The following is a 23,241-nucleotide window of genomic DNA, read 5'->3' as shown; positions in this document are numbered from 1 at the left end:
TTTTCTGTAGTTTTCCCTTTATGAAGAAACATGCAAATGCAGGAAGAAAGTGTTTAATGTGTTATGAAGACAGTGTGTAAAGACAAAACAACCTAAATGTTGAATTTGAATGTTAGATGCATACCTTATATTTAGCTTGGTACTGGCCAGTCTGTCTCTGTTTTGAACCTCATCTGGCATCAGCCTCTAGAGACCCCCTTCAGAGAGTTTTCAATAAGGTGTGTTAGGGCCACAATCTCAGTTTTTTTGTTAAAGGTCTGGTTTTTAGAAAATCCTTTCATATCCTGTTCAGAATTTGGCAAATATGCTGTAATTATTCTTACCAAACGAGGCTGCACAGGATTTTAGTCAGTACTTCATGGCATGGTTTGCAGTGCCTGCCCAGTACCCACCAGGTGCCCCTGTCAGGAGCAGAGCCCTTCGAATCAGTCGCACCAAAAAGCCCTGGGTGTAGAGATTGATTAGTCATCATCTCCCCAAGACAAGCAAGTCACAAGTCCTGTTGGCTTCGTTAAACCCTCTTCTCTTAGGCTACCTCACTGTTGAAAGGATTCATACTTCAAAATGCAATTTGTATTTCCTCTGATGCAGGGAATGCGTGCAAGAGCACTTTCCCAGGGGCAGGGTGGTGGTGAACTGGTGTATCCTAGATAAGAGTGTTGGCTCGGGGGCAGCAGAATCATAGAATCAATGAGGTTGCAAAAGATCTCTGAGATCATCGCGTCCGACTTTGGGCTGATCACCACCTTGTCAACCGGACCATGGCACCGAGAGCCGCATCCAGTCTTTTCCTTCAACAGCTCCAGGGCCGGTGCCTCCACCGCCTCCCTGGGCAGCTCCTGGCCACCTCTATCCACCCTAAGGGCAGAATTAGGAGCCTCTGTCCCCGCAGTGTCCCAGCTCCAGGGCGGCTGCTGTGTGATGACAGCGTTCTGTCCGGCGTGGTTCTGCATCCCTGCACGTCGGGAACCTGCGCATCTCTTCAAGGGGCAGAGGAGGCGTTTTGGGGCTGGATGAAAACAGCCCCGGCCCCCTCCACCCCCGTTCCCCGTCCTTGAGCCCCTTGAGCTGTGGAGCTGTGACCGCCGGGAGCTGCCCCGCTCCTCTCCCCGCGGAGGGACCGAGGGCGCGGGCTGTGGGGGCTCGGCGGGGCGGGGGATCCCCGTCCCGGGCCGTGAGGGCAGCGCCGACGCCTTCGCCCCTCCTGGGCGCTGGGAGAGGGCGGCGAGGACACCGCCCGCTGTCCCTGGGCTCCGCTCCCCGCCCCGCCCCGGGCGCGCAGGTGTCGCTCGGGGTGGGATGGCCGCGGTGCCATGGCGGGGGCTGCGAGGGACACCCCGGCGGGCGAGCAGGAGGTAGGGGCTGCGAGGGGCAGGGCGGCGGTCGGGGTGTTGGGGAGCCCCTCGGACACAGCCCTGGGCGAGAGCAGGGTCCCGCCACGCCGGCGTTCCGCTTCCATCGCGGGCGGGTCGCGGGCACTCGGTGGGGCCGGGTCAGCCCGGACGCTCTGAGGCCGCCCGGGTCTGTGCGGGGCTTCGTGCGCGGCCCCAGCCAGTGCCTGGAATAGCTCCTGGACCCTTCTCGCCGCCCCTGCGCCCGCCGGGCAGCGCCACGACCCCGGCGCTTTCCCTGGAATGCCCCGCACGGGATTCGCTCGCTGGCCGCTGCGGTGCCAGGGAAAAGCGCCTTCGCTTCCCACCTCTGTCCCCTCCAGGGCTGCCTCCCGGACAGAGGCAGGTGGGATGCGGGAGGCAGGTGTGTTGGATCCCCCGGAGCCTCAGAAACTCCCAATTTTCAGGGGTGTGTTGGGATGTGAGCGAGGGTATCCCACGCTGCCTGCCCAGACTCGCTGCTCGCCGCGGGAGGAGCGGCAGGCAGGTGAGGGTGAGCGAGGACTGCCCCACTCCATGGCTTCTTGAGGTGAAACTGGGGAGGGGCAGCTTCCAAACGGAGTGGATGAGGAAGCCTTCCACAGCATGTTGGGGGCATTCAGCCCACGGAGCTCTTCAGACACCTGGCACGTCCCGTTCGGGCTTGAGTTTTTGTGTTTGGAAAGCATCTGGGTGAATTCATGGCATAAGTCTGTCTCATGCTGCACAGATGCACCATCTTTGTCTCATGGAGTTCCACAGAGCTGCATTGCCAGGAGCTGAAAGAATATCCTGAGAAAGCACCACTGTATCCCACCTTACTCATACACCCTTTCCTAGGTGTCTGCACACAAGCCCTGCTCCTGTTTTCTTCCACTCAAGGGCGGGCTGATGTCACTAACTAACCTGAAACCAGTCCTCAAGATGCTTGCTGTGAGGGACCTGGGATGCAACCCATGGCTGCCACACTCGTGCTTTCAAGAGGCAGTTGTTTGGTCACTCATAGAACAGAAACATGACCAGTGTTAATTCCACGTTGAGAGAAAAGCTGACTCAAAAGCTGCTCCTCGCTAGCTACATTTCATTGTTTCTCAGATAAACCTAGACTAGCATTTATCTTTGAGTCACAGGTTTCGCTCTCTGTTCTTACTGCTTTTAAATTACTTGTTGGTTCAGTTCTGGACTCCACTGATAACGAATAGCTCAGGACAAAACTCTGCGGCTGCTCCCTGTCCCTGTAACACAGTTGCTGAGTTGTTTTCAATGAGCTGAAACACTTTCTGTAGAAATAAGATGTTCTGCTATAAATATTGTATTCAATTTCTGTTCTGTTGGGGAAGGGAAAATTTACAAGTATGGTTTTAACTTACAAGAGAATTAAAAATAAAGGAACTACAGTGTAGGAGAAGCATTAATTTTCCATAACAACGTTTAAGCTTTCTATTTAAGGAGCAAAATCAAATCTCTCAGCTATTATGCTTTCTTGGTTTGCCTTGGAACACAATTAAATTTGATATGATGGGAGCGTGTATAAGTGAGAAATTTTCAAGTTAATCTGAGAACAAAAAAATGGTAACTTTCTTTGACCTTCTGTCCTCTTTCCTCTCATGCCATCATCTCACATTTCTCCTAAAGCTTGTAGAAGCAATTTGATGTTGATGTTCAATTAGGCCACAGGGGTCTCAAAAAAATTTTGATAGTACTTTTATGTTTCATTCCTGATTTGACCTATGCATTTCTGTCTCTAATGATTTGGGGAGTACTTTCAGCTTGCTGACAAACCTGCACAGATGAAGAAGCTTTTACTGGATTTCACAGGAATAAGGCATTTGTGTTTTTTTGAGGAAGCAATGCAGCAGGGACACCCAGCCCTTGGAGGAAAGCCCTGCCAGCTGCTGATAGCCAGAGCTCTGCCCTGCTCAGCGTTAAGCTGCTGCTGTCAGCATCTGTGAGCAGTATCATGCAAACCCAACCAAGGCTGGGGGACTTGCTGCTCTAGATCCTGTAACAGACAGCTACCATCTGCTGTAGATCCTGTAGCAGACAGCTGCCATATGCATTTTGTGTGCCCTTAATTGTAGGAAGTTAGAGAGAAGGAAATGTGTCAGCTTTACTGGTGCAGGGTCCTACCTTCATTTTACCACTTTCCATTGGGTACTGAGGCAGAGAATGTGGTCATCATCATATGAATTCAACATGGAGAGGCAAAAATCTACTATGGGCTGCTTCTTTTTGAAAGACACTCCAGAATGTAGAGTCTGAGGGATTGCTTCTCAGCAGCTAGAAGCTCAGAGACTCTCAATGAAATTAGCAGGTAGCAGATCTGCAGTGACAGTGGCATTTCCTTTCACAGTACATGTCATTGCCATGCAGAACTGCTGTGGTGTTTATGTCTTAATGTACAAACAAGTTCCAAAAGCAATTAGGCAAAATAAAAGGAAAACAGGTATGGAACAGTGATCAGGATGTAACTTACCTTCCAGGGGGCTCATGAACTGCAGATTCCCTGTGTTTCTGTGGGTGACCAGACAGGACACCTCTGTATGCCATTTCTATCTGACAGCTTGTTTTATTCTGAAAATAACATTCATAACCAAAATTTAATTAAAACTTAACTACTGCTGTGACCAAAGTATTAACTTTGCTTCAAGGAGATCTGGGAGCACGGTTCAGAGAGTAGTTGAGCAGCATTCTGGGTGTGTGTGGAATTGCAGTGAGACTTCAAAAAATATGTACTAAGATTGTCAATTTTCTAACCATGAAACTGCTGTAAAGACAGGAGTACCACCTGCAGCCTGTAAGTTTAGATTTTGGTTGACCATTTTGTGTACCACAGCTTTAATTAGATTACTTCATGAGAACTTCACATTCTTCTAAAAACATTTTGATCATGTATGTTCTATAGAGGCATTTGCTTTTTCTCTTTTACCACAGCCTTAGCTATTGAAAGGACAAGGGGCAATGGTTTCAAAGTAAAAGAAGCATGTAAGAATGAAATGTTTCACTATGAAGGTGTTGTGAACCTGGCACAGCTTGACCAGAGAAGCTGTGGCTGCCCCATCCCTTGAAGCGTTCAAAGCCAGGTTGGATGGGGTCAGAGCAAGGAAGGTGTCCCTGCCTATAGCAGAGGGGTTGGATTGGATGATCTTCAGAAGTCCTCTCCAACTCAAACCATTCTGTGAGTCTATGAAAATTACTAGTGAAAGTGAGTGTGAAGGCAGCACCACAGATCTAAAAGGTTTTTCAGTTTTTGAGGTTGCAATAGGACACAGGATTTGCATAGCAGTGGTTTATATCTCTTGATTTCAGGTGAAAGTCATCTTGCCAATGCTTGGAGATCAGGAGGGAAAGTATCGAGGGAAACCAAATTTTTAAAGTAATTTAATGACTAAAAAATAAAACTAAAAAAAGGGAATGCCTAAAAAATAAAAAATGAGACAAAGTTTTAAAGTACACAGCCCCTGGAGCAAAGCTCAAGGGCATGGGAATGAGTCAAGCAAGTTGTGTGGGCCCACAAGTCTAGTAAAGCTCATATTTATTAGTACTTATGTATGGAAAATGAAGAGTTACTTTGGACAGCAAATACAGCAAAATAGTCTGTTTGTTTTGTTTGCAATCTCTTATCAAATTAAATTGTATAATTGTTACTATGAAGTCTGCTTTGTGACTGTTTATCACTTTTTTTTTCCCCTGCAAATAAGAAAATTGCCAATGCAGTGTAAAGTGAGGCCTGCTGTGGTGATAACATGTTGCAGTTCATGCCCTGACAGTGTCCACTTTCCTTGGGTGTAGTAATGGGATCCCACCCCGTCTTTTTCTGGGAAAACACAGAAAGGAAGGAGTGCTGATACTTGTGCTTGTTTGTTCACACCCACTCTGATAAAACAGTTCAAAGGGAAATGTTTAGATGATGAAAGGCATTGCCTAGAAATCTAAAACTTCTCAAAAATGTTACAGAGTAAAGATGATAGGTTATTAAATTTAAAAATGTTCAGAAATTAGGTAATGTGTCAGAATATCATTGTGGTGGATTTCATTTCCATATCTCTATCTTTATGCCAATCTAACATAAGAATTAAGGGCTTGTGTAGTCAGTTCAGAGAGAAGACAGACCCAGGAATAATATTGCGGCTCCTCTTCATGTTTCTTGGCTCCTGTTGGCAGAAAATTTTAAAAAGAGACTGAAAGCTTCAAAGTTAAAAATTTGATTTGATGTGTTGTCCCTCTGAAAGGAATACAGATTAACAAAGAGTCATTTTCTTTCTTCATTTTGAATTTTATGGCATAAAATTAAATCTTACATTTTTTAAAGGGCTTTCCAGTATCCTGGGCTTCTACTGTTGGGGAAAAAGCCCTATGTTCTTCATAAGAATCTCTATTAGAAACTGTACAATTTTTGTATTTTAATTACTGGTGTGTACCCTTATTTTCAACATTTATCTTATTTACCTATTGTATTTGAGAATATTCTTGCATGTTTATGGTACTTTTCAAACATCAAATGACAAATGAGAGAGCACAGTTTTGCAGAATGTTTTAAATACACTTGGAGTGATTTTCTAAAAAAATCTTGGGCCCAAAATTACTTACCATATGATGCCAATTTTCACAAAGATATAGAAAAGTCAGGTCAAAAGGAAGATATGCAAAGTCAAGTGATTTTGCCAGTGTCACACCAGCATTTTGTGACAAAGGAAGAAACAAAGCACAAATGTTTGAGATCTGTTAGGTCTGTGGAACTTTCTGTGAATGATGTTTAATTACTGTGGTATGAGTGTATTTATCAATTATTATCTGAAAGGTTAATAAAAGAAATATTTTTTTAAGGTACAAGTTTTCAACCTTTAAAATATGAATTAAGCATTCAAAGACAAAACTAAACTCAAATAATAGTAAATAATAGTATAGCACTTCTCTGCTGCTTCTTGCTTGTTTCCTTTTAATAGCTTGTGAGAGGAAGGTAGGTAAACCTGAGGGTCATCACAACTCACTTTTAGGAACATTGTAATCTGTTTTCAGGGGCTGAATTAGAGAACAAACCCATTAAAAATCAAAGTAACGAGCACCCAAATGCTTGTTGTTGATAGGGGTTGAGGGCATACAGATTTATTAGTGGAAGAGCTGTGAAGCAAATACATTAAAGTGGTGTTAACTATAGACCTTAACCTTATCACTTGTGTAGCTTTTGACTTGTGCACCTTGGTTTACTCATGGTTTGTTCTGCTTCCTCTCACCCAGGGCCACAGGCTCTCGATGTGCAGCAAGATCTGCTACGCCATAGGAGGGGCCCCAAACCAAGTGGCAGGGAGTGCTGCTTCCTTCTTCCTGCAGATCTACCTGCTAGACATAGCCCATGTAAGTAGCACAAGAAACATTTTCAGACTGTAAACTTCACTCTGATATTGTCAGCCATGTCCCTGGAATGATAAAAGAGGAATTAGTTAATAAATATTTTAAATTGTCTCATTGTCATTGCCTCTAGCTGTCCAGCATCCTGGAAACTGCATAAACTTGTCCAGAATTAATTTTTTTCCCTCTAGTTTTCTTTCTGTCTTGAGATGTCTGTTGTTCATTTTTAGTTTGGGATCATTATTAGAACTTTGGGTGCTGTAGGGCTCACACACTTGCAGACACAAGGAAAATCAGTTCTCAAAATTCAGTGTCAGGAGTCGAAGAGTGTAAGATAGGAGACATATGAAAACATTAACAGCGTGATGCTGAAGTTTTGTTCAATTGGTTTAGGTTAAAAATCACTCCAGTTGCAACCAGTAGCCACCACAATCTTAAGCTGTGCCACAGGAAATATAGGTTGGATATTAGGAAAAAGGTTTTTATGGAAAGAGTGATAAAGTTCTGGAATGGTCTGCCTGGGGAGGTGTCAGAGGTCTTTAAACCCCTCCCTTTTTAAAAAAAGACTGGATGTGGCACTTAGGGCTATGGTATAGTTGAGGTGTTAGGGCTGGGTTGGACTCTATGATCTTAAAGGTCTCTTCCAACCCAGTGATTCTGTGATAATTTCACACAATTTTTATTTTGTTTGTCTAAGGTAATTTTGTGGCAAATAAAGCTGAGTTATCCTTCCTGAAGGTTCTTTGCTTCCAGTTGCTCTCTGGTGCAGAAGCAGACCTGGTGAAACAAAGCATTAGGAGTCATCCCATTCATCTGACTTTCAGCTGCTCCAGCTAGATTTCAGAACAGCAGAGTCACAAAGAAAATCAATCCATAAGCAATTTTTACTGTTCTGTATTTTCTTGTATGCATGCATGGTAACTAGGACAAGGTACTAGGATAGAAAAAAGGATTTTAGGAAGCTGAGGTCAAATTGCAAGGACTGTGTGAACAGCTGTGAAACTACACGTGGGACTTCAGCACTGATGACTGTTCCTATTGGCTGGAAAAACCAGGATGTTCTGGGTCAGATATCATTACCCATTTGCCGTCTAAAGACATGATATTGTTATTGGAGGTGTCCAGAAGTTTGGTTTTATGGTTTTCCTGTAAAAGTCTGGTATTAAAAGCTGACTTGTAACTTGATAAAATTTTCAACACAGTAAAGTGTGCTGTACAGCTGAGATCATCTTGAGTGCATTGTTTTGATCAAAGATGTAGATGTAGAAGATGTAGATGTAGAAAAGGAGCCAGTTTTGGACAGCAGTGCCCAAGATGTCGAGTGGATGGTGTGGAATCTGAGGAGCTGGAGGTGGAAAAAGGAGCTTGGGGGTACAGCAGGGAGTTGGAACAGCTCTAACTAAAGCTGTTGCACACTGACATGAAGGATGGCAGTGCAAACCATTGGAGATGATGAAGCAGGAACTAAATTAGAAAGCTTCTAACACCATTTCCCCAGGGTGCTTAGAAGTATGGCAATTTCCCCATTCTTTGCTTGTCACAGAGACTGAAAATTCTGGAAGCAATGGACTGATCCTTCCTGTGTTTGTGTGCAGTGTCCAGAAAGCTGGGATCCCATCCATGCATCTTTGGGCACTAGCTAAAAAAGTTACAACAAAATAATTATTTTATTAACAAGCTTCTACTGAAACCAAATAATTTTGCTTAATGTTGGTGGTGATATACTTACACTTTCATTAAGGGGCTTAATTATTTGTTCCCTGGTGGTTTAATTTGTTCTTTGTAGTAGTCCTGCAGGGACAAGATTTATTTCAAGGCCTGATAAATAGGTCTGAAATCCTGTGCTCTTTCCCATACATTTTCAGGGGAAAGAATGTAATTATATAGTCACTGCCTGGATTTATTTCTTGCCCACTTAGAGAGCAGAATTGTTTTAGCTACTTGAGAGAATGTAAAAGTCACCAAGTGTAATCTTTCATGCATAATCTGGATCTTTTCTAAGAAAATTGTATTTTCTATTAATTTTCTGTAACTTCCAGTTTTTCAATTTGAATTCCTTGTTCCACCTAAGTTACCTGTGTAGACTATAGACATAAATGGAACTCCAAACCACATGGGATCCTTGAGACAAATTTGTAGAGGACACAAAAATTCTCTGATTAAAGGATCCTGGTCTTTATTCCTTTTGAGATGGGTGAAGTTAGCATATTTTATCTTGTATTTTATTAACACTGAGAAGTTTCTGGCATTGATGCTGACAGACACTGTCTAGATTTAGGAGATAAGAAAATGCACCCAAGGGATGTATAAGCCCATATCAATGACAAAGTCAGGGTGACCATACACATTCCACTTCTAACATGAAAGAGGTTTTGCTTTTTCCTCAAAGCTTTCTTTCACAAAATGTCCGAACAAAATACAAATCTGGAACACACCTAATTTGTAGTTTTTTGTTCTTGTCCCCCTCATAACTGCAGTATTTCAACCCCTGTATCTTTCTGACTGCTATTTTGTGCTTATTTTGGCTGCCCTGTCTCTTGAGGAGCAGTAGTGGCCTGTGGACAGTCCTGGTGCAGCCCCCACAGGGAGTTTGTCTCAGGGCTTGTGGGCTGCTTGCCACCCTTTGGTGGCTGTGGGAGGGCACAGGCCAGCTAAGGTGGATCAACAAGAAGGTGGGACACAGTCCTGTGCTCATCCCAGCTCCATCCCACCACGCAGCAGTGGAATGGAGAGCCACTGTTGTTATCTGCTGGACACTGCCATTCCCAATCCTTCCCCGTTCACAGACTCTCTGGGGTGGAGTGTGTGTCTTGGAGCTGGTGGTGACAGGAACATTGGCTGCCACTGCAATTTCACCTAATTTGGGTTAAAATGTAATGGGTGTGATGTTGGAAGTCTGTAGCACCTGCTTTTTGTGCTGGTCATCCAGGACATTCAGAGATCACTGCTTCCTTCTTTCACCTCTGAGAGAACACTTACAGCAAATTCTGCAGGCCGGGCACCTGCACCAGCTGCATTCCTGGTGCTGCTGCCTGGGAGACAACATCCTTTGCAGGAAAGCAGGGGGTACCTGCTCAAGCTTGGTGTTGCATCAGCTGTGTTTTCCAGGCCTTTGGAGCACTGATATGTTGAAGCACAGAGATGAAGGGACCTTGTCTGCTCTTGCTGTTTAAGCCACAGAGACTCTTTCAGCAGCTTCTCTCAATAATTGATGGGAGGAACATTCACATTTATATAGGTTTCAATGACATTTTTTTTTAGGACTATAATTGCAGTGACGTGAACTGAACACGGGGAAGAGAACCCACCTTTTTTAACCATTGTGTGATGGGAATTCCTAAGCTGTGTACAGATAAAAAATAACTGCCTTGCCTAGGATAAACTGCATTTCTATATAGGCACTAACGCATGGTCCACTTGGGTTAATTTCAGAGGTTTTCCTACTTGGCCATTTTGTTCTTTTGTAATCCATTAACATTTTTGAAGTAATATGTGATGGACAAGTGCTGGCAACTTTGATTTGAGCAGATGTGCCTTATGCAATTCACTTGTCACTGCTCAGTCCCAGGTGGATAAAGTCTGTTGTGCAACAACCTCTTCCTCAGCCCCATGCCACCAGTTGGTAGCCTTGTGATCTCAGGAGAGGAAAAAACATTGCTGCATGTAAACAACCCCCTCTACCATTTTTTTAGATCAGGTCAAGATAACGATATGGGGAGATGGAGATGTGGGGGGGGAAAGCAAGAGGGTAATTACAGAAGGACTCTGTCAGATTGTATGACTAAAACAAAGACTTTGCTATTTGACTGCTTCATTTTCCTCATCCCAAAGACATTCTGGATGTTTCCGTCCTTGCATTTTTCCCTTCTGATCCTTTAATTCACAACACCAATCTCAATGTCTCATTTGTTTGCTATGGGTAACCAATAGGAATTTCTATGATAGCAGCAGACGTGTTTTGTAAATGATCATTATTCTTTAAAACACTGAGGTGTTTTTTTCTGGAAAGTTGCTTTATGCTGTTTCATTGTATTGTGAAACAATGGCTCTTGTTTACTGTATTCTGTCTACTTTCAGATTACTCCATTTCATGCCTCTTTGGTGCTGTTCATTGGCAAAGCCTCAGGTGCAGTTACCGATCCTGTTGCTGGCTTTTTTATTAGCAAAAGTAGATGGACAAAAATTGGCCGGCTCATGCCTTGGTAAGTACAAATGTGTACATATATTTACATATATATGTGAATATTGAGTGTTGTGATCATATAGCCACATCACTGAATTAGTCTCAGGGATTGTTTTCATTCCACATATATAAAATAAAAATTAAAAATTGCCATGTCATCTTTAGCTTGTTCACACATGAAAACACAGAAGAGATGTTTTATCACTGGAGATGCAAACAATTAAGCCAAGAGACTATTTTTAGCAAAACTGGAAGCTGAGGTCTAAAACTTTCTTAAATCTGTGGTTGAATTTTCATCTTTGTCTAGATTTGTTTTGTTTGACTTCACTCTTTCAGAAAGTTGGAACTTATTTCTACTTATGTCCTACAGTGCCTTCACATCTCACAATCAGCCTTCCAGGAGCTCCTGCCCAGGCCTTTCAGTTCAGGGAAGGATGCATGCACAGCTGTAGAACAGATGTGTGCATGGGTGTGGAATAGATGTGACACCATGGCACCAAAGGGCCCAGCAGCCAGCACTGCCATGGCACTGTGGGAGTGGCACTCATCAGAGTCCTGCTTCTCTTACATCTCATAGTCAGAAAAGTTCATTAAAAAACCACCATGACTCTTACAATGAGTCATGTAAGACTCTCATGAGTCACAAGATGCTGCAAGGTTTTGGATTTTTGTGAAGGAAGTGTGTGATGTTTTGCTGTGACATCTTACCTGCGTGCATGTGCTGTCCATGTGCTCCAAGGAGAGGTTGGAGCAATGAATGTTGGCCATATAGGAATGAGATTGACAAATGTGAAGCAAGAAAAATTGGAAAAGATTGAGCCGTGCTAGAGGAACTCACCTATGCCACAGGGCATGTGTTTGTTGGTTTTTAGTATTTTGGAAGCCAAGGGGAGATTGATGACTTTGTGAAATAGGGAGTCTTTCATCATTTTATCTCATACATTATATGGATCTATTTTAAATTAATTTCAAAATTTTAATTGATATAACCCACAAACTTGATTTACAACAAAAATCTAAGACTAAATGTGTCCTGAGCAAGGAAGTTGAAATTTCAGGGAAAATGAACACAGTTTTTAGCTGGTTCTTTTGCTGTTATGCAGTTTTATGGCTACAGAAACTTGTCCATTAGCAGCTTATATCTGACAAAATAGAGAAGGCAAGTACTCATTGGAAAAATGCTGAGATCAACTGCTCTTGGCCCAGTAGACAGGGTCTTCAGGTTGAAGTTAAGCTTTTTGTCAAGACTCATGGGAAAAGAGGAGTTTACTGCTGTTTCTCTTTTCAAGATTTGGTTGGAGGCCAGGTAAGTGGTGTGGTTTTTAATGAGCACTGAATTAACCAAGTAAAAAATCTACCCAAAAGGAAAACAATGGAATTTTTGTACAAACGCCACTAGAATTCTGATGCTTTTATCCCTTTTTCCCTTTTTTTAAAGTTCTCTGAAAATACAGCAAGTGCATGTGTTTATTGTTAGTGTTACATTGATGTTAGAATGATTCCTGTCCTAACACCAGCATGGATTTATCAGCCCTTTTCACTGTAAATCAGCTCCAGCACATCTTGCACTTCTTACAGGAAAAGTGCTTATCTAACCCCACCTTTCATCAAACAGCTGCTTTCTTTACAGGAGGATTTTGTCTGGATTTTTTTTGGTAACACTAATATTTTCATGGAAATTCTGTTCCTAGACTTTGAGAGTCAGGCCATTTTTTTTTTTTTGTACAAAGCAAAAAATGTGTCTTCCCTTAGCTTAAAAATACTTCAGTATTTTGATTTTTTTCTGACTTCTTAACAATCTAGAACGAAGCAATGGATTTTTTTTGGTCAGAAAAGCTTGCCAGCAAAGCAAGAACCTTAGTAAGGGAGGTGAATGTTTAACTATTGCTTAATACTGTCCTCAATATAACACAAAGTCATCAATCACTTATTTAATGGCTTTAAAAGGCAGAAGCAGACATTGACTTGAAATACTGGTCTAACATTTTGTCAAAAGAGATAATAGCTGACAATCAGATATTCAGCAACTCCAGCAAGGCTTTGAAAACTCCCTGGCATTAGAGAAGAAAGGAGAATGTGGGAAAGGGGAGAACAATACCAAGAGGGTTGTTGCCAAAAAGTTGCATGAAAAAGTGACTGTGAAGATATTTAGTGTGATGACTGCCTGGACACCATCTGGAAGAGCTCATGCTTTTGGAGAGGAAGTCGATTCCCTGAGATGTGTTAGGAGTTTACCCTTGTTTATGTTTTCCATTGCTGTGGGTGAACTGTGGGCTGGGGACCAGAGGGGCAGAGAATACCAGAACCTGGCACTTTCCTGGTAAATGTTCAGCTCCCAGTGATGCTGTCCATCCCAAAGAGCAGTGTGGGAAAGCCATTGTTTTACTAAACTATTTACCCACATTACTCTTTTGTATTCCAGGTTTTCAGTTCACGACTGCAAAATAATCAGCTGACCCCCAATGTCAGTAGTGCTGTTGTGAAGGGATTAATCTGTTTTCTCTTTTATGTGTTTGGAAATTTTTTGTCAGGATCTTGGTCATCTAAATACATTGTTCAGTGCCTGATTTACAAGAACACAGGACAGGCCTAATGCTGCAGCTGAGACCTTTAGGAAATAACAGCATCTGACCAGTTCTGTATCATGGAGTTTGACAAATGCTATTTGCCTGAAATAGGTTTTAGACTAATTGCTTGTTAATGGCAATGTCTGGAGTATAAGTTTCTGTGGTTCTTTTTTTTAAGCCACCTTCCTCTCTGAAGATGATCCTTTTGTGTTTGAAGTGATTAGGAGTTAAATGGAGGAAATTATCATCTACCCAACTAGACACAGTGTAGGAGCTTTCACAACGGGTTGTCCATTGTCTCTTTTGCTTTTTTGAATGTTTTTAAGTGTATCAACATATTTACACTTGCTTGAAGTAGCAGTGAAGAGACTAAGTTCAGGGAGAAACCAAAGACACTAAAATTAGAAGGGGGAATCTCAATAATAAGTAAACTCATGTAAAAATTTCTGGAGTATGCAAAGACATGATGAGAGATCTTAGTTTTTAGTGATTCTTTCTAATAAATGTGTAATCTGAGAGATGTGCCAAGGAATGGTAATACAGGTGTGCTGTTACAGTGCATGTGAAAGGAAATTATGTCTCTTCTGAGTGGGATATTAATTTAAGTGTAGCTCTTTTCTTTCAGACTCACTGGGTTTTTTTCCTCTTTATGAAAGTATTAATCTGTGTATTTATATATTTTATATTAATATTTTATATTAATCTGTGTATTTAATGCACACTAAGTTTTGATATTTAAAAGCATACATTACTGCAGTTAGAAAAACTGCACATAAATTGTGTTATATTGATTATTAGCAGGAAAATTTAATGTACTTTGCTATCATATTTTGAGATTGTTGATGTGTGTTAATTTTCTTCTCAGGGTGCTGGCATGTACACCCTTCACAATAATCTCCTATTTTTTAATGTGGTACCTGCCTCCGTTTGTCTCAGGAAGAGTTGCTTGGTACCTGACTTTCCACTGCCTTTTCCAAGCACTGACCACAGTAAGTAGATTACAGGTCATGATGTTCTCAGCAGGGACTTGCTTGTTGTCTGTCTATATTAGAGCATTCATATTTGGTAAACTTGTTTTCACATTTTACTTCAAGTTCTAGTGAGTTTAAGGGACAGGCAGATGCCCTTTTATCAAACCATGCTGGTTGATGGTTTCTGCCAATGCTTTTTCTGGTAAATGAGCTGCTAATTCATCCAGGTTACCTCCAGTGCCCTCAACTCATTCTTGTATAGATGTTCAGATTCCTAATTCCAGTTGGACATCCAACTTCTCATAACTTCTCAGGAGCAGATTAGGAATTCTGTATTCCTATGTTAAGCTTGAATATTTCCCTAAGTCCTTTATTTTCCCAGTAGAAAGATGGTCTTTCATAATTGTTTTAAAGGCATCCATAATTGTTTTAAATAATTTCTTTCCTCTTTCTTTTGAAAGAGAAACACAGGGTTTTCCTGGCCATTTTGAAAATGTACACACATACCATTTTTGATGGAGGTGAACAGAAAATCATTTTGTACAAACATTGTGGGATGCAGAGTGCAAGACTTAATTTGGCTACAGATTTCTGGAGTGGTGGGAACACCACAGAGAACTTGGTTATTCAAGCAGGTTCACGTCCCAGTTCCACTTTGCAATGGTCTTAACTTATGCTTAAATTAAGGAGTGTGTGGTACAGTGGTGCTGAAAGAGTAGTTTTCACTATTAACTCCTGGATTTACATAATTTGACAGATATTTGAAATATTTTGGTTATTTGTATAGTCTTCTGGCTTGAATAAAGTGGAAAAATGTATTTCTTCTTTATGGCTTGACTTCCTGTTAGTTAGCTCAAGCTAGGAGCACAATAGTGTCCTAGTGCAAAGAAAGCAAAGTTCTTTTGAGTCTCTCGTTGAAGGATGTTTTCCCAAGGAAACTGAAGGAGCACAACATCAAGGTAAACTCTCTGGGTATTTTATTATTTATTATTTGTATTCTGAGAGATACTTTTTTCCTTTTATATGCTTTTCAAACCAGAAAGAAAAGGCAAGTCTTTGTGCTAAAAAATTGGTTGAGGGTTCTTCATGTTCTGAATGAATGTTCTAAATTATTTCCAAGGTCCCATTAAACCATTTTCTTGGATATCAAAGGAATACTGCAGTTTTACTCTGACATTTCCTATGTTCTTTCTTTCCATAGTTATTCCAAGTACCATACTCTGCCCTCACCATGTTTCTCAGCACGGACCAGAAGGATAGAGATTCTGCAACAGCATATAGTGAGTGTGATCTGGGCTCTCTCTTGGGGATTGGGCTGAATTTTATTGAAAATACTTCTTAATCTATAGGAAGTTCTAGTGATTTGTGTCTCTAAACTGGACTTCTATAAGAATGCTTTAATATGTGATGAAAACTAATTTGTCTTCAAAGGAATTGCATTTTTCTAGTTAAATAGGAGATGTTAATATTTAATTGTTTCAAATTGTCTGATCAGCTATAAACTCTTTTTGGTTTATTGCTAGCCAGAGGAAACAATAAAAAAATCACTCCTAACCAAGTCAGGGTAAGGAATAATGATTTCATTTCAAGGTGATTTGTAGGGGAAAAACCAAGAAACATTCAATTAAAGAAAGTACGAAAGTAATTTTGAGGAGTTTATTATTTAGGTTTTGTTTGGGGTTTGTTGTTTTGTTCTGTCACCTTCTTTTTTTTAGTTCATATTTCCTTAGATTTATGTGTTTTATGTTATAAATTCAGATGCCAAACCTGTTTTCTCAGAAAAAAATTTGAGAACTCATAGAACCAAGACACCTAACCTCACCAAAAAGGAAAGTAATTTTGTGTGCATGTTCACACCAACTGAAGTATCTTTTTTCATTTCATTTGTGTTTTTTAAATTAATTCTGGCATACACCAGGTAGTTTAAAGGCAGATCTTGTTGTAATACAGCTAGCACTCTGAGTGTATTAGTTAAAAGAATGAGGCTTTCCAGACCATATCTCTGGCTCTTCAACAACCAAAACCAGACAAACTTTTAGCTTTGAAGCAAATCAATCAGACAAAAAAAAAGTGCAGTGAAAATATTTTCAAGATTTCCTATATAGATCACAAATTGAATGCAAGAACAGTTTCCTCCCCTCCTACTCTCTTCAGCTCTGTTCTCGTGCCTTCTTTACTGTGTAACTGCATTAAGCAAGATAAAGAGAAAAAAGTCAAATATTACATGTAAGACTTCTCTATGTCTTAACTTGTCCTTAAAGTGTTGCTTTAGAATATCTTTTAGGTTTTTTTGTTGCATTTGTTTTCTCTTCCTGTCAAGATTCCTTTTCTCTTCCATTAGTCCTTCTAACCCTCGACATCTTTGATTATGTTGAAACCCACAGAGGCACAGTGAAATAGTGAGAAGAACTGAAAATGTAATGTCAAAAATTCTAGATATGATATCCCCTGAGCAACCCAATCCCTCTTCAGAGATATGGAACTGTTGTAATTTGCATTACCATCAACTATATCTTTAAGAAAAAGTCTGGACTGGCAGTCATAGGACAGGACTAAACAGCAGGAGATTCCAGTTGTGTTATATTCTTTGGCACTAACTGTATTCTGAGTCATCTGGCCTAAATTCTAACTAAATCTACGTACCTAGTGTTTTCTATTGTCTGGTTTTATGTCTTCAGAGGCTCTAATCCAAATAAATGTGCTTTCTGATCTGCTAGTCCCATGCAGGGCTTCACAGGCATGTGAAACTTGTACTCATAAAAGCTGTTGAACTCCGTGGCTGAGAGGTGTCACACATTTATTGTGTCATTTATTGTTCAGAAAGGGTTTAACTTTTGAGTGTACAGCTGTTCTCCTAAACCAAATTAAAGTGGTGGAATGAACCATAGTTTTGACTTTTCAAATGTTGGTATTTTTGTGCATGTTGATATAATATTTGTTTGGAGCAAAGGGTTCTTGTAATGGTTAAGCTTATGTGAGAATCTTTTTCTTTACCTTTTCCTTTTTTAGTAAGTGTTTTACTTAAACACTTCTGCCTCTCTTTGGGCTTCAAAGAGAATTCTTCCTGTTAACAGACTGTCTTGGATGCAGTCAGTTGTTCAGGCATTTCTTCAACTGTAAAAGAAAAACAGCTGTGTCATATGAAGTGTGTGCTTAAGAATAAGGTTGGGATCAGAGGATCCATTACCCTCTGCTGGAGACAAGCAGAACTGCTTATTATAAATTTTATTCTGCTGCTGCTATTGATGCAAGGTAGAAATACTGGATTCCAAAGTTGCTTTCACATAACTCCTACTTATATTCTGGTCAAAATATAACCTACTTCAGGATACAATCTGCTGGCAGATCAGCTTTCTTGGCTGGTGATGGAAAGTAATACATCATAAATTCTGAGCACATAAGAACTTTGAAGGATACCTGCTCCTCAGCTCTTGCTACTACTTAGAAAATAGTTTCACAGTGGTTGTATTTCTGGTGCCTGTAATTATGCTTCTGGGTTTTATTCCATACAAGTTCTTGATAAAATGCAGATGTAGAGCCCTAGACAAAGGTTATGAATGTGTAGGTGGTGTTTGAATGAAAGGTGTGATTTGAGTGTGTTGCCTTTGTACTGAGTTTGGAAGCTCTGCAACGCCCAACTGAGACCAGTTTGTGTCCAAACACTTCAGACCAGGCTGGAGTTCGATTTCCACCATCTGCCAGGATTTTTGTGTGCATGGACTGAATTGCAACATTGCTGGTAAGATTGGATGTGAAGTTTGGGGAAGGGGCTTTTTTTACTTCCCATTGGTTTAAATTAATGTTGCATGGCACCTCTGATTTTCCACTCAAAAGCGTTTTCAGTTTGGGAACAAAGTAGCAATGGTTTAAAAGGTCCAGGTCTCCTAGGGAGCCTCTCTTCACTTTTCCTTACTGGATCTTGTATAGCTACAGACAGCCTGCATTGCTGCAGTGTCTGAACCCCTCGCAATCTGTGTGCATTGCTCCTCCCTTTAGATGGTGAAGTATTTTTATTCCTTTACAGGGACACACAAAAAGTCACATGTCTGAGGTCACTGAAGGCTGTTATAGATCAGGGGACTTGAATAAACATGAACCTAGGAGCTTTTGAAACAGCTGTCACATCCCAGAGGGAGCATGATAACCACCAGGACACAACCTGCTCTGGAAGCATCCCTTCAGAATCCTCCATGGTACTTCTCAGAAAAGAACATATGACCCTGGGAGCCACTGAAAGAGGAAAAATAGAAAAAAACCCTGAAGTTTGGGTCAATGAGAAGTGCATTCCCTCACAAATGGGAAGACTTTTCCCCCATCTTTAATCTGTTCACGCATTCAGCCCTAATGTATCTTTATGCAAAATGCGTAAACAGTCTCTGGAGCTAGGACAGGAATTCAGTTTATCTCCTGGCCATGGGGATGCTGGATATGGCCATATTGCAGGGAAACAGGCACAGCAGGCTTGAAATCCCTCAGGCTGAGGAGGGTCTAGAACCTAAATTTCCTACCATTTGCCTTAACACAGCTGCAACACCTGGTCAGGTTGTTGATCGATTTCACAAGATGATGCCCATGGTTAGATTTTTGTTTTCCTAAGTGAAGGCTTTGGTTGGTTTGATTTAGATGATCCCTTTTTCTGGTGAGAATTAGTGATCTGAATTGTTCTCTGAGGTTGAGGTAGATAGTTCTGCCTGACTCTGGCCCTAGGCAATTAAGAACAGCACCCTCTGTTTCCAAGAGCTTTGTAGCTGTACTATTTCCATAAACCTGAGGCAAGTATCACTTTATTTTACAGTTGGAGGACTCCAAGGTCTGATTAGATAAGTGTTTCACAAGTTGCTGCCAAGTTTGAGATGAACAGTCTGATATCATGACTCCAAGACCTACTTTGGAAAAAATGGCATTTAAAAAGTAGTTCCACTCTGGTCCTCAAGATTAAAGATCTCCATGTTATCCCCTTGTGGCTCCTAATCTCAGCATTCACATTTCTCATGCAGCTTGTATAAAAAAGGCTCTTTCATGGATGTTTCTTCTCAAACCTGATGAGAAAATAAATTACAAAACTCTCTGCCCTTGAAATGTTCTATTACTGACCTTTCGGTTCTTCTGTTCTTGGCATTGCTCATTCCTGTGAGAGGAAATGATTTGATAACACTTCCCTTCAGTAAGACAGATGAGCAAGATTCCCAACCTCAGTGCACATTTGTGCTTCCATTCTTTAGGAATGACCATGGAAGTGCTTGGGACCTTGATTGGAGCTTCACTTCAGGGGCAGATTGTGGCCAGTGCTCATGTCTCTCCCCACTGCACTGTGAATCCCTCAGTAAACACCACTGACTCCTGGCATGACACTCCCAGCATTCCAGACCCCTCAGATCCTCTGTCTCATCAAGTAAGTGTCTGTGAACACACTAAAATATCCTATGGAGAAGGGTGGGGATGTTTCTCTAATACCAGATCATATCCAGCAGGATGAGTGTGAACATGACTCCCTTAAATCGATGATGCTGGAGCTCAGGCAATGACCTTGTGGCAGACAATGTTTTCCATTTTGCTGTCCTTGCAACCCCTCCTCAGTGTGACACCAGAATTTCTTTGAGGAGCTTTGAGGAGGTACCAAACCCATAAAGCAGCTGGGAGGGACATGGCCACCCTTCCTTTTCACTAGGGGCTGATTTACAGTTTATAGAAGCTTAGTAAGAACAGCACATTTTACCCTGCCAGAAACACTCCATCCAGTTCTGGGGACCCCAGCACAAGAAAGACTTGGATCTATTAGAGCAGAGCCAGAGGAGGGTCACAAAAATGGTCAGAAGGTTGAAAGACTTCTCCAGTGAATACAGGCTGAGAGAGTTGGATTTGTTCAGCCCAGAGGAGAGAAAATTCCAGGGAGAACTTATTGCAACCTTTCAGTACAAAAAGGGAATTTTTAAGAAAGACGGAAGAAACTTAAGTCCCACCCAACCCAAAGCATTCTATGATTCCATGAAAAAAGGGTGGCTACAGCAGGATCTTTCAGTTCAGCAACACTGATTTCTAGAGGAGTTACCACTGGAGATCTCCTGAACAGATTAATGGCAATTTTGTGAAGAAAACCAAGTCCTATTTGCAATCTGTACTTTCGTGAAGGTACAAAGCACTGTTGAAAGTAAATGATTGGTAACACCCCATTAGTGGGGGCAGATCTCAGTGGTTAACATGTGGAATGAACCTAGGGATCCATGCTTATTTATTTAATTTTCCATGACAGGTTTTTCCTGTAATTTTGCACAAATAATTTATTCTCCTCATACTCGAGTTTTATATTTTTTGAGAAACAAAGAAGGCTTTGTACCTGGGAGGAAAACCTAAAACCTGATCCAAACCTCAGTTAACACAATTTGATAGTCTTCCATTGTTTGCAGTGGTCTTGAAACAGGCCCTGAATTAAAGAATTACATGATGTAGTGGGGTTTTTTTCCTATGTCACTTGTGAAATCAGCAGATTGTTGGTTCCAATTTACCAATTGCTGGATTCATCCTTTCTTTTTATACTTTCATCTGTTGCTATATCAGTGCATTTACCAACCAGTATATAAAACACCCTATGAAGAGGGTTCCTTGACCTGAATCTAATCTCAAATGCTTGATGCAAATGAGGAAGTACATATCTGTGCTCTTCCTAACGCAGTGGAGTAGCTCCTATTATCATGCTTCAGCAGCAGTAAAATCACAGGCTAAGGTATGTTTTTATCTATGTTTTGGATTTGCATAGTCTGGCATCAGCACTGGTGGTCCAGGAAGGGGTCAAAATCTTGCCTCCCCCCATTCCCAGACCCCCTTCTTTGCCTCTGTGCCACCTGATCCTTCTTTTTTTGGCACAGGCCTCTCATAGAGCTGATCTGGCAACAGTCTGAGGACAGCTGGGCTGCTTCTCTAGGTGGCCATGCCATTCTTTGGTTGAATAATGTCTTTGGAGATGCTTGTTTGGTAACTTGTAGAGTGTGTTTTAATGAGACACAGAAATTCATCCTGCCTTCCTTTTTAGCTTCTGGGACAACGGTTTGATGTAGAGCACTACAGTGTTTATTACACCTCTGTGAATTGTCAAGACAAGTAGTTTGAAAAGTCATGGAGCAAGCTGCATTTCACTGCACAGCAGATTCCCTGTCTCAATCTTCTTCAGACTAAAATCCCCAATTTCTATTTTGAAACCTCTGAAATAGCTTTCAAGGGGAAAAAATACACAATCTTGATTTATTTCCTTTCTGCTTAACCATATGTGCTTTCCTGTCCTTTTTGAGGTAGGAGGGAGATGGAGAAAGAAACTTCACAATGGCTTGAATGTCAAGTAGTTTTCTAATTTGAAACACTAGCAAAAATCCATAGCCTAAAGTAGCCAGAGTTTATAGGTAGAGGCAAGATCTTTCATTAAACTAGATACTAAAACTGGGAAATTATGGGAAAGTTTTTAGACACAAACATTTTTCAGATGCTGAAGCTGCAGTGTGACCGGAAACCTGCCCCTTGTTCACACCACACAGCAGAACATGCACCTAATTAATTGCACAATAAAGAAGAGATCTTGATGGATCTTAATTTTGGTTGTATGGCTGATGGATATTAAGTTACAAGTTGAGGCAAGACTAGATTAATTGAAGAATCTCCATCAGGAAATATTTAGATGAGCACAAATATTGACTTTCTTTTAGTAGCTATCAGGAGTATGACCCTGACTCTTTTTGTCACAAGGATTAATTCTTAGCTACTCAAGAGCACACCTAGTTTTAAAAAGCACTTAGTGAACAATTGGCATTATTTTGCTCCTTACTGAAAAAAAGGAAATGGAAGAAATGGTAATTTTTAAGCTCTCCTGAAATTGTTACTATAAGCTTATAAATGGATCTTTATTACTGGAAACCAAATATGGGTATTGATAGAGTTATGGATGGGCTAACAAGTTTTGCTCAGGATTAGAGAATCTTATCTGGCCGACCATGAATGTCCTTGAGAGTTTAAGCTCATTTAATGATGGCCTATGAAACACAACATTTAATTCAAATGTTTCAAGTAAACTAACAAATACATAAAAACAAAATATGAAAATCATAAAGGAGTCCTGTTACTATCCCTTTTTTAATCCCCTTCTCTCCTGCCCCAGCTTTATTTTAGGCCAAAATATGTTTGCTTAAGTGAATTCAGATATCTCCACTACTGTGCTCTGTATTCTGTGCAAGCCATAACCAACAGCGTGAAAGTACTCTGTGACTTAATTTATAGCTCTGATATAAAAAACCCCAAACCTTTATTCCATATAAAGAATAGTCCTGCATTCCTGTTGTCATTATAGTGCAAGGGTTCCACATTGCTAGAGTTTCATACCTCCTTGATGTTTCTTGTAGGCAGCTCCTCCAGGCACTGACTCTTCCTCATCCTCACAGCAGCCAACTGACTCCAGTTCCCTCGGCCAACCAATCCACTCTTTTATAACACTCTTCTGATTGGCTACAGCTGTGGCCTGTTAACATCAGGCCTGCTCCTAATCTTTAGTAATCAATCCAGCTGCAACTCTTTAGGGGATACGATTACATTCTATACCACCTTCATTTACTCGTACTATATCCCCCTACACATTCCTTTATCTCACCATGTTATTTTCTGCATAAACATCTTAATAAAAGCTGTTTTCTTGAAAATTTTGTATTCTTACATGGTTCATCTGAATGCATTTGCACCTATACTAAGTGTCTTTATATTTTGAACTACATTCTTGTAATTGCATTTTTTTTGCCAAATTCTTCTTAGACTTATAATAATTTCAT

General features: G+C 41.0%; 1 protein-coding gene across 1 annotated transcript in view; it reads left to right on the top strand.

Annotated features, from left to right (window-relative positions):
* The first annotated feature begins 1,298 nt into the window (after window positions 1-1,298).
* The window catches only part of MFSD2B (MFSD2 lysolipid transporter B, sphingolipid), a 37,361-nt gene continuing 15,418 nt past the window's right edge, over window positions 1,299-23,241 (top strand). Inside the window, exons 1-6 of the mRNA XM_066545833.1 lie at window positions 1,299-1,355; window positions 6,609-6,725; window positions 10,797-10,921; window positions 14,335-14,458; window positions 15,642-15,720; window positions 19,663-19,832. Coding sequence (XP_066401930.1) covers window positions 1,314-1,355; window positions 6,609-6,725; window positions 10,797-10,921; window positions 14,335-14,458; window positions 15,642-15,720; window positions 19,663-19,832 — 657 coding nt within the window. The 5' untranslated portion in view covers window positions 1,299-1,313. The remainder of the gene's footprint in view (window positions 1,356-6,608; window positions 6,726-10,796; window positions 10,922-14,334; window positions 14,459-15,641; window positions 15,721-19,662; window positions 19,833-23,241) is intronic.

This window comes from Molothrus aeneus, chromosome 3, assembly GCF_037042795.1.
Source record: "Molothrus aeneus isolate 106 chromosome 3, BPBGC_Maene_1.0, whole genome shotgun sequence".
NCBI lineage: Eukaryota > Metazoa > Chordata > Aves > Passeriformes > Icteridae > Molothrus > Molothrus aeneus.
This window is presented reverse-complemented; position numbering and strand designations above follow the sequence as displayed.